Source organism: Montipora capricornis, chromosome 8, assembly GCF_036669925.1.
Source record: "Montipora capricornis isolate CH-2021 chromosome 8, ASM3666992v2, whole genome shotgun sequence".
Taxonomy (NCBI): Eukaryota; Metazoa; Cnidaria; class Anthozoa; order Scleractinia; family Acroporidae; genus Montipora; species Montipora capricornis.
The window spans coordinates 33422255-33436290 of record NC_090890.1 but is presented as its reverse complement, the minus strand read 5'-3'; the positions used below and the strand labels follow the sequence as shown (position 1 = coordinate 33436290).

The 14036-nt window shown below is 40.8% G+C and overlaps 2 protein-coding genes across 3 annotated transcripts in view; both read left to right on the top strand.

The window, feature by feature from the left end:
* The window catches only part of LOC138060375 (BTB/POZ domain-containing adapter for CUL3-mediated RhoA degradation protein 1-like), an 80097-nt gene that overhangs the window by 49028 nt on the left and 17033 nt on the right, over positions 1-14036 (top strand). Inside the window, exon 3 of one of the 2 annotated variants that reach the window (XM_068906136.1) lies at positions 4028-5073. The exons of the other annotated variant lie outside the window; for it this stretch is intronic. Within the exon in view, the coding sequence (XP_068762237.1) occupies positions 4028-4153 (126 nt within the window). The 3' untranslated portion in view covers positions 4154-5073. Of the gene's footprint in view, positions 1-4027; positions 5074-14036 lie in introns of those variants that run through there. 2 annotated transcript variants of the gene reach the window in all.
* LOC138059676 (uncharacterized) lies at positions 12072-13133 on the top strand. Its single transcript, XM_068905292.1, has one exon. It carries the CDS (start codon positions 12072-12074, stop codon positions 13131-13133), a length of 1062 nt encoding a protein of 353 aa, XP_068761393.1.

Genomic DNA, 14036 nt, shown 5'->3' with positions numbered 1-14036 from the left:
GAAAGATTATCAGTTGCATGCTTACGTTGTCGTCAAACCTCAAATTTGGTGATTTCACGTCGTCGTTATGCAGAGGACAGCTAATATCCTTGCTAAAATCCGTGCTGCACGATTATTTATACTCTTTTAACCAATGATGTTATTGTTTTGTGGCGTTGTCGTAGTCGTAGTCGTCGTCGTTTCTTAAACTCCCCAGCCATAATCTGTAAGTCTCACTCTCAGTAGGACTGAAAGCAAAATTGTTCGGAATTCATACCAGGCTAGGGAATTGCAAGTTTGGGTCATTTTTGTTTTTGATTTCGGACAAAGTAAGAGTAAAATAGTTTTATTCCAGTAAAGGAAACTGCTTTTTTTTTTAAATCGCGCTTAAATTTAAGGAGTAAACTACGTCAGTAGGGAATTAGATCTACGAGGACGACGGTCGACCAAAACGTCACCTTAAAATATAACTTGGCTCTATCATGTCTTTCGCGATTATTCCGTCTCGTTCACGTCCTACAATGTGGGCGAAGTATCCTAAAAAGAAATTGGTACGAGCGGTTTCATGGTGAAAACAGAGAAGTAAAGATTCTCTGTTGCATGCTTACGTTGTCGTCAAAACCTGAAATTGGGTGATTTCAGGTCGTTGTGCAGAGGACTGCAAACATATTTGCTAAAATCCGTGCTGCACGTGCAGCACGATTATTTATGCTCTTTTAACCAATGATATTACTGTTTTGTAGCGATGTCGTAGTCGTAGCCGTAGCCGTTTCTTAAATTCCCTAGTGATGAATTACAGTGCATTGGTATTATTATCATTGGCTTGTATTAAATGTAGCGGAATAAAAGTTGAAGAATTGTATTTTCACTGCCAAAAATGGTATCAGAGCATTAACGAAAATTTGGTTTTATCAAAAGTACTCATAAAGGTGGACAGATACGAGGGGTCATCAGGGTCCCAAAGGGGTTTAGGGCTCCAGGGCTCCGGGCTAAAAAAGCGGGGATCCAGGGCTCCAAGGCCAAAAAAATCGGGGCTCCAGGGCTCCATAGCAGCTACTTTAAGGCTCCGGATCAGGGCTCCGGGCGGAGAAATGATCGGGCTCCGGGCTCCACAGCAAAAAAATCCAGGGCTCCAGGGACCCCCCTTTGGGACCCTGGGTCATGTTGCAGGGACATGTTGCAGCAACAAAAAACTTGTGTAGTGCACATTGAGGCGATATGTAGCAGTGTAGCGGAGACATGTAGCAGGGACAAAATCAACATGTGCACACACATGAAAATGTTGCGGGTACATGTCCCAGGGATATGTTGCAGTGACATGTCCTCTCGTGTGAACTGATACTTTTATAATTGTGCAACACCAATTTGGGGGTGCTTTTGTCACCGCGACATGTCCCGTGAAGTTCAACAAGTTGAAAAATGCCCTCCTTGTTACTGCATATTAATCCCATAATGCTATGGGCTTTAAATTGTGACGCCAATTTGAAAAGAGTGCTATTAACCACGGTGACCATATGAAAGATTTGTGAGTTTTGACAGTTGGCCGTTCGTGAGTTTTAACCAACTCACTCTGACAAAGGGCTTATGTTTGAAATGTTAATTGACCTTTATCAACTCGTTTGGTAAAACCAGATTTTCTTGTTTTACTCCCCAACGACGCAGCGCCATAGTTCCTCTAGAAACAAATCCCTTCAGAGCATCATTAACTTCAAAGTAGCACACTTCCACTTGAAGCAGCTAGTGTTACCCACCGCTGTTTCCCCTACTGAGCCCCCATCCGGAATAGCACTTGCAAACCTCGCAAAAAAGGAAAGAAAACAAGCGCGAGTTGCCAGCGGGTTAGCCCCTTCTCAAGCTAGCGATGGCAACGGAGTTATCATTGTTCCCTTGAATTAAAAGCGGAAATATTCTGGCTGCTAAAATGTATTTTTTTTTGACCGATTACTCATTTTCCGTCATGTATAGACCTCCCTCCCCTTGGGGACGAGGTTGATTGCAGACGATAAAATATCGTGAGCGTGACGTTTTGTGTCTGAGATTGTTCCTACTGCACTTACGGTCGTCTTTGTGGTGTTGCTGTATTTCTTCAACCTGGATCCAAAAGCACTTGCCGTCTGACCGATGTAAAACGCAACATAAAATGATCCTCTCTCTGGATTCTGTAAATAACCCCGACCCCACATTTCTTCCATTTTATCTGTGGGACTCTCAATATATATATTTGAGAAAAACAGAAGAGATTTTCCCCGTTTCAGCAAAGAACGTGTCGATGATGATGATAGGTTAGTAGGAATGAAAAGAGACAAAGATGTTTAGGAAAAGGAGAGCTTCACCTGAAAATCTGATTTCTTGTTGTTGAGATGATTTTCCCATTGAATGAATGAATTATTTTTGTAGCAAAACCCATTCCCTGGCAGAAGAGCGATTGAATTACTGAGGTGTTGGTCAGATGTACACGCATGCACATGCACATGTACAAATATATGCATATGAAATACATAAATGGAAAACAATGCAATATCTTTGACTTATTTTATATTAAAAGACCCAATAATTATTGAGCTATCCTCCTGCTGTTGCGACTCGATTCGAGTTGGAGTTAAACTCGCATGAACAGTTTTGAAGCTAAGGGAGAATAGTGGAACAATTTTGTGGTGTTTGACGGCCCTCTACATTACTTCAAATTTGTCCAATCCCTTTACGACATCGTTTTGAGGATGACGACAAAGAAATGTAATGCACACGCACAGGCGTGCAGATATATTTACCCACATGCACAAGGTGCTTAGTTGTCGCAACTCGTTGAAACGCTCTCGTGCCATGATACACCACGGAGGACAGACTACAACACCGTGAACTCCATACCCTACTCTTTGCGAGGGGTGTGTGGGTTCTTTTACGTCCCACAGAGTTGATGAACTAGGGAGAGTACTTTTATAGTAATAGGTGTTATCCTCTTTAAATAAAGGTTATTGTAAGGGTTGTGAGATGGGGCCTACGGTTTATAGTCTTTATCCGAGAAGACTAGAGAGCGTAACCATTTGCAGATGTAAATGGGGATGCTCGGAGAAAATCGGAGTGCTCCTTTGCAGGAGTCAGACCGAGGACCTTCTGATGACTAGTTCGGATGCCCTACCACTGAGTCATCGGCGTTGATTCGTAGGAGCTAAGTTCATGCAACAACTTGTAATCGGAATGTAGAAGGTTCAACTCCACAAAAGCAGCATTCTGGGTTTTTTTCCGAGCATCCCCGAAACACCATCGATAAAGATACATTTCTTCATTCATTTACCGGGTTTAACATTTCATCATCTCCTTCACTATAAATCATGCCGTTCGTCCGTGACATTGGAGAGGATGGAGTAACGTGCTGCCATGGGCTTTTTATTAAGGTTAACATTGTTATTTTAATTAAGCCAAGCCGGAGGTCAAATGGATTGAATCTGAAGCTTTTCTTCACGTTCTACGACGCTGGAATATCCATCAAATTTATTCGTTCTTTGAATCTCAAAGCAAGAATGGATCATACCAACCTACGATTTCATGTGAGTTGATTTGATCTGATATCTATACAGTGTCCCCAGTAAGTGCCTCAGCGATAAATACACTTGACACTTTAAATGGGCCTTATTCGCGCAGCGGCCATATTGGCTATAGATAATAGATTTCGGACCCCGAGCCTTGAGATGAAATGTTTGAGAACGAGTTTATATGACTGGTTAAGTAACTATCTAAATGGAAGACAACAGTTCACAGTATTAAATGGAGTGAGGTCAGATCTGCTGCCGGTGACTAAGGGGATACCTCAGGGTTCTGTATACACCTTATTCCAAAATGGCCGCTGATTTATGCGGATACAAATTGGCCCTTGTTACCTCGTTCAAGATAAAATGTTCTTTTAAATTTTAAGCTTAAAAACGAGGCATCAAGGGCTTATTTGAATAAAAACTAAAGAATATTTAAATGGCGGCCATTTTGGAATAAGTTGTATTGGGTCCGACATTGTTTAACATATTTACCAACGACTTGTCATCGATGGTCCAATCAGGGTCGCTATACATGTTCGCTGATGACAGAACAGTTTACTGTAAAGGAGACTCGGCAGACCTGGCAATCACTCAGTGAAATAAGGCCTTACACGAAGTTTATACTTGGTGCCAAAAGAACCAGCTGACACTACATCCCGGCAAGAGTGAAATAATGCTGTTCAGCACGTGAAATCCGATGGGCCCTGTTGCTCCAGTGCTCTTGGGAGGCTCTCATCTTAAATGGGTCTTGAAAACACGCTTACTAGGCCTAACAGTTGATCATAAGCTTACGTACATGGATACCACATGCATGTTTTGGAAACCAAGAAGACCTTTGCAACCAAGTTAGATTTGTTGAAACGATCTAGGTTCTTATCAAGGAAGGTTTTACGCGAATTTTATTTTAAAGTGATTTTATGGCTTAATACTGTGGTGTGCATGAAATTTTGATTTGTTCTGTTCTATACATATAGAACGCTTACACTGTAGAGCAGCTAGAATTATCTTCAACTTGCCTAAGGATATGGCGTCATGTGACGTACTGGAGGGCGACCACTCACCTACTCTGTTTTCAATCTACAAGATGGATATTTTAAAGCTTTTCTATAAAGCGCACAATGAGATCCTGCCAGAATTCCTATCCAAGCAAGGATACCTACTCTAAACGTTCCAACGACCATGCCTTAAGGGGAGATGATTCACTGCTTGTACCAAGGTCTAAAACTAGATATATGAAGGATCCCCTCGCTTATAGAGGTGCAATTCTGTGGAACACCCTTTGTTTAAATGAACCTTAGAATCTTACACAGAAACAAGAATGAGTTGTACAATCGATTGAAGACAAAATCATATTTCAGAGACTTTAAATTTATCGTAGTTTCAGCTTCAGTTGTTCGGTACCGAAATGATGATTTTATTTATATTTGATTGTATTCACTGTAAATATTGTACAGATTTGATGTTAGCCAGTAAATAGATTTTTAATTTTTTAATTTACACACGACCTCACAAGCTTGTCAGCTTTTTATTATTATCGTGCCAAAATAAAAGAATTCTTTCTTTCTTTCTTTCTTTTCTTTCTTTCTTTCGGCAAAAACAAAGTTTTCAATCCCTCGGGACTCAACATGGCCGCTGCGTGATTAATTCCTACAAAGTTCATTATGATTATGGCAGTTAATCACGCACGAATACCTGCTGATAACACAGTAATTGCATTTAGTAACGTGACCAAACACTGGTACACTTTTAAAACAATAAAACAAGTCATCTCTAAAACCTAAAAACTTATATAAATCAACAAACTAAAACTGGCCTTAAAACTTAAGATCGACACTCTTAAATCTTCATCCTTATCACTTAAACTCAGACAGCATTCGCCGGCTAATTTAACAAATTAACAGGTTCTTTAAAATTAAAATTCTCAATGACGGTGAGGGGAGGGGGGAGGGAGGTTTTTGGATTGAGAATTTTTTCGTAAAATTATCTTTTCAGGTCTTTTATCGGGATTCCCATACAGATCCCTATATCTTTGTTAGTTTCACCTCACATAGACTGCGAGCAGTCTCTCTTTTGCTCTAGAATCTTTGAAACGAACGCGTACGTTGAACTTTTAATGGCTGAAACAGCGGGTCGCTAATACCGCGGGCGTTGGAAACGCCCACGATATTTGCGACCCGCAGTTTTAGCCATTTTGAAGTGTTCGTTCGTTTCAACGATTTAGAGCAAAAGAGAGACCTCTCACACTGAGCTTGGGGTGCCTGTGCATCGAACCGTAACAATCGGAGAGCTGGAAAGCTCGAAATAAATGAAGCTGTGTGCATCTAGGAGGCCCTCCCTGGGGTTTGGGGGAACAAGGGAACATGGCTAATTTGAAATGGGGAGTAGGGAAACAATGTCAAATTATTTTAGGGAACAAAAACAATTTTGACCAATTTGAGGGATCAAAAAGCTGGGAACAAGTTTGAAAGTAATTTGGGGAACAAGGACCCTTCCTGGGAGGGCCTCATCTAAATACCTCACCATCTTGATAAAGTATTTTCAAATACTTTATCAAGATGGTGAGTCATTTAGATTAAAATTTGACCAATAAATGATTTTTAGGGATACTCCATTTAGGTACTCCTTAGGGTACTCCATTCTTCCAACTTAGCGACAGTTCGTTACGCTTACGTGACAACAACAGTGTAATGTTGGTCGATTTACTTACGTTGTCGAAGAAAGCGTACCCTGGATTCCAGAGGTTATTTTCTTGCCATGAAAAGAGCGACAAACGAGCGAGTCACGAAGCGGCGAGAAAAACCTCTGGTACGGGCTGTTAACCTTTCTGAACATGCTGCCCCAATCACGTTGCGCTTTCCACTTCCAGAGTCAACTTTTGACCCTGGAGATTTCATTGGTCGATCGACAAACCGTTTTTTATAAGGATTGCCATTGGTTAAGTCGAGGGGGACGATCAAACCGGTTTTTCACTGGTGTAATACAAGAAGACTATGGGCCTGTTTAAATGGTCTCGGTTACCCGAGACAGCCCTCCCCCCCGAGACAACTTTACCGAGCGTCTATATGAGAATTGCGTGACCGAGACAAAGTTGACCTTACTTTTAATTATGCATATATTTTCAAGACGCATCTTCAAAAAATCCTTATCGTCATTTGCCTTTCTTTCTTTCTAGTTCGCTTTTATTAAGTATAGTTGCGTTTTCACATTCAGCAAATGGACTGACAATCTTAACGCAGCAATAAGATGTAGTTTAAATAAAAGGCTGTTTATGAATCATATCATAATCATCATATGTGATCATATGTTTATATGGTTTAAATAAAAGGCTGTTTATGAATCGAGAGTTTCCGTTGACAGCGGTGAGAATTTTGGCGGGAAAAAACTTTTAATTCGAAAGTAAACGCTATAAACATGTATAAGCTCCCAAATTGTTGCTTCTTTGATTTTTATTTTATGCGTGCGCATTCAAGATTTTGCTGTCTCGTCACGGGTGGTCGAGGCAAACTATTTACAGGGTGTTTCTAAAACGAAGCCCCAAAAACGAAGACCTAAGACCTAAGACCCACTGATCTAAAACGAAGACCCTGTGATCTAAAACGAAGACCCACTGATCTAAAACGAAGACCCTGTGATCTAAAACGAAGACCCTGTGATCTAAAACGAAGACCCACTGATCTAAAACGAAGACCCTGTGATCTAAAACGAAGACCCACTGATCTAAAACGAAGACCCGCTGATCTAAAACGAAGACCCACTGATCTAAAACGAAGACCCTGTGATCTAAAACGAAGACCCACTGATCTAAAACGAAGACCCACCCCCAAAGTGTTAAAACGATGCCATTGTATATTATGGAATTGTGGGAACGGTGGAACAGTGGAACATCTGAATGTGAGCTCTCCCCACAAGTAATGATATAGTACGGTGCTTTTAAAGGGACATCTACTTCTTCTCCTCATTTTCGTGAGAGACAAGTGTCTCTGCTCTCTTTTTGTAATCTTGATTTTGTCCGCCGCTCACTTTTTTTTACTGCTCACTTTTTTTAGCCCCTCACTTTTTTTTTCGCCGCTCACTTTTTTCCGCCGCTCACTTTTTTTCCGCCGCTCACTTTTTTTTAGCCACTCACTTTTTTTTTCGCCGCTCACTTTTTTCCGCCGCTCACTTTTTTTCCGCCGCTCACTTTTTTCCACCGCTCTCTTTTTTTTCCGCCGCTCACTTTTTTTCCGCCGCTCTCTTTTTTTTCCGCCGCTCACTTTTTTCCGCCCGCTCACTTTTTTCCGCCGCTCACTTTTTTTTCCGCCGCTCACTTTTTTTTCCACCGCTCACTTTTTTTCCGCTGCTCACTTTTTTGACCGCTCCTCACTTCCGGCCACGTGAAAGCGAGGCAAACGAGTATCTTTACTACAACATGGCGGACGAAGAGCTGGCATCCGAGGTAGAAAAGGTATAAAACTTCACATTTTGTTGTGCTAGTTTTGACATTCAGATAGGTACATTATGTTCTTTTCAAGTGTAACGATAAATTATGTCTGTTTTATCATAGGTTTTTACTTTTCTGAGGGAAAAAAGAAAAGTGGACTTCGATGTTTGCGATAGGTTTCGGAAAGAAATGGTAAGCCTACGATATTTGAGTTGAACACCCGGGGTTGAACATAATACCAAATCCCGTAGTGAGTGCACTGTCTTTACTGACGTTCCACTACCTGAAGCCACCCAGAAACATGTAAGGGTAGATCTCCGTTAACAGTTATCATACACGTACTACTACTACTACTACTAAAACTACCACCACCACCACCACCACCAAATTGCTATGATTGCTGGAATATCTGTCTTTGATAGCACAAAACTCAGGGGCACCCAACGAGAATATAGTTAAAAACCACTTAAACATAGCATTGTTAAACGTATTTTAGTCTTTAAACGGTAGATATAGCCATATTTTTATCCCCTAAAAATTTTCCATCTGTTCGGATTCCCTAGCTGAAAGTCTAGTGATCCGAAAATTATAGGGATCAAAACTTACCTTTTCGAAAATTTCAGCCAGAAAAAAGGCTCCCGAAAATTCTAGGTGACCTTTTTAGGGTAAAAATCCGTTAAAAATGGGCAATTACACCAATTTTTAGATGTTCGAAAATCCTAGGACAGGCAGGCAAGCAAGAAATTTTACAACAAATGTACCGAAAATTCTAGATCTCAAATCGTCTTCCGAACAGATATTTTCCGAAAATTGACGTTGGGTGTCCCTGAAAACTTTGCCTTTGCTGTTAGTTAAATAAACGACAGGCAGTCTATTGCAAACAGTACTTAGACCACGTGACGTTAGCCAAGGCCATAGTTGTATTCAAGCGATTATGAAAACAGTTTCTAGGAGGTAATGATTTGTCTCCTGACTACAATCTGCGATATACTGCAAACCATAGTTTCTGTTGCCTTTTTTATCTAGAGCTCTTCGAGTAATAACCTAATTAATAATGTAACCTTTAAAGGTAATTGTGTTGTACAAGCAGCTCTTCATTATTATTTTAGTTGTGACCTTTTTGCTTAATTGCCTCTTTATAGATGGATTTCACAGCTATAAGAAGTGCTAGTGATAAAGACTTTGAGGCTCTTGGTTTGAAACGAAGAGGAGATGTGCTTGCTTTGAAATCATTTGTTTCCAGCGGTGGAATAGCTGAGGGAAAAAATGAGGAAAGAAGTGAGAAAAAGAGAAAGCTCTTAGAATTATCTAAACAGCTTGTAAAGAAGTCAAGCAAAGGGAAGGCAAAGACACAGGAAACACCATCATCAAAGGAAAGAAAGCATCCACAGAAGTCTGCATTGAAGAAAATCCAAGTTGGATGGCATCATTACAACGAGGACTTAAAGCGCAATGTTGCTGTTCGCCTAGCAAAAGGAGGGGGCACAAGGGAGTTAATGGTTCCATTATCTACAACAGAAGATGATATGATTGATCTCCTGACAAATGTGTTTTTCCCTGAAGGATATTCAGTGCATGGATACACTCATGAATTAAACTCGCAGACTTTAAGTTTGAAGAAGTAATAGGTGATGAGTTCACATCACTGTCATGTTACATAGCAAAGTACAACTTAAGCAAAGTGAAGAAGTACCTCTTGTCAAGGTGTGTAGACATGAAAGGCATTGAGAAGAAAAAGAAAGTTCACTATGTCAGTGATGATGATGATGATGAGGCTGCTTTACTTACACCTGCTTTTGAGAGCAAGCAGAATACCAGTACATCCTCGACCCCATCAACAGGCCTGTTGGGATCATCTGAGGAGAGAGCAGCTCTAAAGGACAGTCAGTTAATGGAATATCTTGATTCTTTGGAGAAGGATCAAGCAAAGGAATGTGCTGCACAAGAGCAAGCTAGAGAAGAACATGTACAGGCTAGACAGGAGGAACTACTTAGTCTGCGTAGCAGTAGAGCTCAAAGGGTGCCAGCTGAACCAGATGTGTGTGAACCACATATTACAGTGTCGGTGAGACATGTGTCACTAGGTGTCCACACCCGCAGATTCCCCAAAAGGAGTGATATGACATGTTGTGCCATCTATGACTGGGTAGGCTCGCTGAGCCTCACTCCTCAATACTTTACCCTTTCATCCTTCAGTGAACCAGTTGTGAATCCTTCCTTACCTGTTGAGTCAGTGGACCGTGTGATGCTGGCAATGGCAGAGTGCACTGAAGCACCTGCCTATCCAGATGAAGAAGTCTTATTTCAAGGATTTGGAGAAAACCCAGCAGATGCTGATGTTGACTACCCACTAGATGCTACTGTGCCTGATTTAAATATTATTTGCGAAACACCACCTCCATTTTTGATGGCCAATGATGAAATGTGAGTACCTAACATCTATGTGTAATTAACCATCACTACAATGCTTTGTTTTGATGAGTGGTTATTCACCCCTTTGTCTCAATATCTGATTTTCATTTTTTCACCTTGGACTAACCCTTTAACTCCAAATTGCCACTTACAGATTTTACTTTGTCTGGCAATCTTTGCTACCGGTATTCTGTTGTCTTGGCTGTAAATAGGGATAAAAACCCATGTCATTGAGTCAATTGTTTACAACCATATTCCATATTGTATACTTCCTCAGCCATGTACCATAAATGCCAATATTCCTCATAGCCAATTATTGAGATTCTAAGAAAACTAACCTCATTGCGCACATTGCCCTTTCCTTGCTTACTTTTTTTTCTAGTTACAGGAGTTAGTGTATACTAATGTTTGTTCAAAGGGACATGACAGTATACTCATTATCATAAACACGCTCTCCTACCCCTTTGCCATCTTAAAGGCGCTATGTCACGTTATTTTAGGGTTTTTAGCCAAAATCTTGAGTTAATCACGAGTTAAAATTTGAAAATGGCAATGTGGAATTCCTATACTGATAAAATTATCGTTACATCACAAACAAGGTGAATGTGAGCAAAAACGACCATCATCAAGGTTATTTGCCACAAACTTAGAAAACGTCAGGCAGACTTTTTTCAAGATTACCCAAATGCAATCCGTTTCAATCTTGTCCATTTGTGTCCATCCATGCTTCTCTTTTCTTTTGCTGTATTTATTTTATGTTGTTCAACAGTTAAGTGGTTATTGCAATGTATCATTCTACTTTTTGTGCTTTTTGGGTGTCATGAAAATGACATAATTTTGCGTGACATAGCCCATTTAAATGTAAAAATACCTTGAGTTTCTCTATAGACAACTAGTCTCTGTTACTTGTTTAATTTGTTAGCAATGACACTTCCGCAAGTGTGAAGGACACTTTGCAGACAGGTTTCGTAAGCGGCAATGTCGCTGATTGTCCAGGACAACGATTCAGGGAAATGATTAACAACCTCCCCAGTGCAGACACTGAAAGGGGACACCAATTCCTGAAGTAAATATGAATGTGAGGTATCATATAATTAATCTTGATCCACTGCAAGGTCACATGGATGTCTAATAGTTGCAATTAAGTCCATTTTGGAATTTACCTACAGGTAACAAAATACATCTTTGCACATAGTTAGGCTCAATCTAGATTTGTTCAAAACGTCCAATCAGTTCTGTTGCTGTAGTGTCAGCAATGTTAAACATGTACTTTTTTTGTAAGTTTTGATCACTGTTGGGTAATGTGTAGAGTTCCAAGCCATACCAGGGAATTGTGTAGTATCGTTTCAGAAATCGCGATGATACCCGTAACACAATGCAAAATAGGCCTTCTTGATATTTCCTAATATGACATTATTATGAACAATTAATTCACTTTTGATTTATCTGAGAAGGCATAATGAAAGGTGCAGTCCACGCCTGCTTTCCTATTTCCATGCCAGCAGTTGACAGTTATACAGGTAGTTGCCTGCAGAGGAGAGACTATGTTACGTATTAAAATCCTGTCCAGATTGCGTGCTGTGACACCGATATTAGACATGCAAGTACAGTCACCCACTTTGCCCAAGAGTCTCCTTAATAACCTAGGTATTCTTTAATGAAACAAGATATTGTATTGCTAGTTCAAGCAAAATTCTTTTACTGTGTTTTTTCAGGCCTTGACACAAAGGAGAATGAATGCCCTCGAGAAACTTACTGCTGGAGGTGTAACAAACATATGGGTCCACAGAGAAACTGTCATGCTTGATCTTCTCAAACTATATGAAACGTCAGGAGAAATAACACAACGCCTTGCAACCGTTTCCTTCTACGGAGAACAAGGAATGGATCTGGACGGTGTCAAAAGAGAAGCTTATTCGATATTCTGGAGACAGGTCCTACACGAGTACTTCGACGGGAGCTCTACATTTGTCCCGCGAGTCGGCCCAGGCATTGAGGAGTCGACAATGAGAACACTTGGTCAAATCATCAGCCATCAATATGTTCTCACAGGTATATTTCCAGTTCAGATCAATAAGGCCTTTGTTGTTGCTATGCTGTGTGGGCGGCAAGCACTCGACAACGAAGACCTCGTAGAGGCTTTCCTGGAGTACGTATCGGATAATGAATCCATGGCGTTAAAAGCAGCTCTGGCACAGTCAGAGCAGGGAGGGCTCTCTGATGAATCCTATGGTTTCTTAATAAATTTTTTTAGTGATTACCAAGTGAAAAAGAGGCCTTCGGCCACCAACCTAAAAGCTATTGTGGTCCAAGTGGCCAAAAATGAGTTGCTGTCAAGGCCTGCCATGGCAATGGATAGTATGAGGGAGGGCCTTCGCGACGGTGATTATAAAGATCTGTGGAAGTACTCAAAGGAGGATGTCTTTAAGGTATATGAGGTGATGCGCGTGACGCCACAGCGAGTTCTGTCGATGCTGTCTGAGGAGCCTTCTACACATGTGCACAAGTGCCGTCTACAGATCCTTTCCTACCTGAAGAAATACATCAGGTGCCTTAGCCGAAAGGAGCTTGAGCTGTTTCTTCGTTACATCACGGGGAGTTCCCTGCCAGTTGTCGAGAGTATCAAGGTTATATTTCATGTGAACGAGTTAGGCTGCCTACCCCATCCTATTGCACATACCTGTTCAGTTTCTATTGACCTTCCAGATGGTGGGTATGCAAGTTTTAACGATTTCAGAGTGCAAATGGACTCTCTCCTTAGCAATGAACTTTCATGGAATTTCACGTCAGTGTGAACTCACCCCTGCCTTGAACACAGACTTGTTAATTCTTACGTTCATCGCCTGAAAATGACGGACCGGCTCCGCTTATTTCCCTGCCGTAAACAAGCGATGCCATTTTTGACGGCCGATGCCATTGTTGGTATCGAAGCCTTCTTATTCGGTTAGCTTTCAAGTAATTGTTAGGGTTAGCACCAGTTAAATACTCTAAAATTGCAACATTATAGCCTTGGGTTCGGTAGCGTAGAGGGTAACTTGCATTTGCTCTTAATCCATTGAACGTTCGATCAACTTTTAAAATTTTTGTTTTAAAGTTTTTTGTTATTTCTTTTTTATTCTACGTGACATACGCTGCTAATCTAGCCCTAGATTAAGTAATTTTTTCCTCATTTACAAACGCCAAAGTTAACAGTCCAAACGGCATCACTTGTTTACGAAAGGGAAAATTGCAGCTTCACAAATATTACAGGTTCGGAATCTTTCATTTGTGATCAATTTGTTGAATTTTGAAACAGTTATAGCGCTCAAGCTTGCGTGATATCGTCTCATTTTAGCCTACTCGGCCTTCGGCCTCGTCCACTAAGTATTAGGCGATATCATGCTCTCTTTCGCTCTATATAACTGTAAGTATTTTCCTTCAGCAGTTCCTTGTTTACGGTAAATACGGTCATGTTTGTGTGTCGTGACAATGAGCCCGTACTCGGCCGGATCTGAAAGCGGCTTAGACCATTAAAGAAACATACGGTTATAATTATCACGACAATTTGGGTTCGAGATTTCTGGCGCTGAGTTTGAGATTCAGTTGGTACAGTACTCGTTAGTTGATGTTGAGCTCGTTTAACTGAAACAAGATTGTTGGTGAAGACCTACGAGTTCATGATCTCGTTTCAGCCAGTGTAGGCGATGTTATTACCCCAT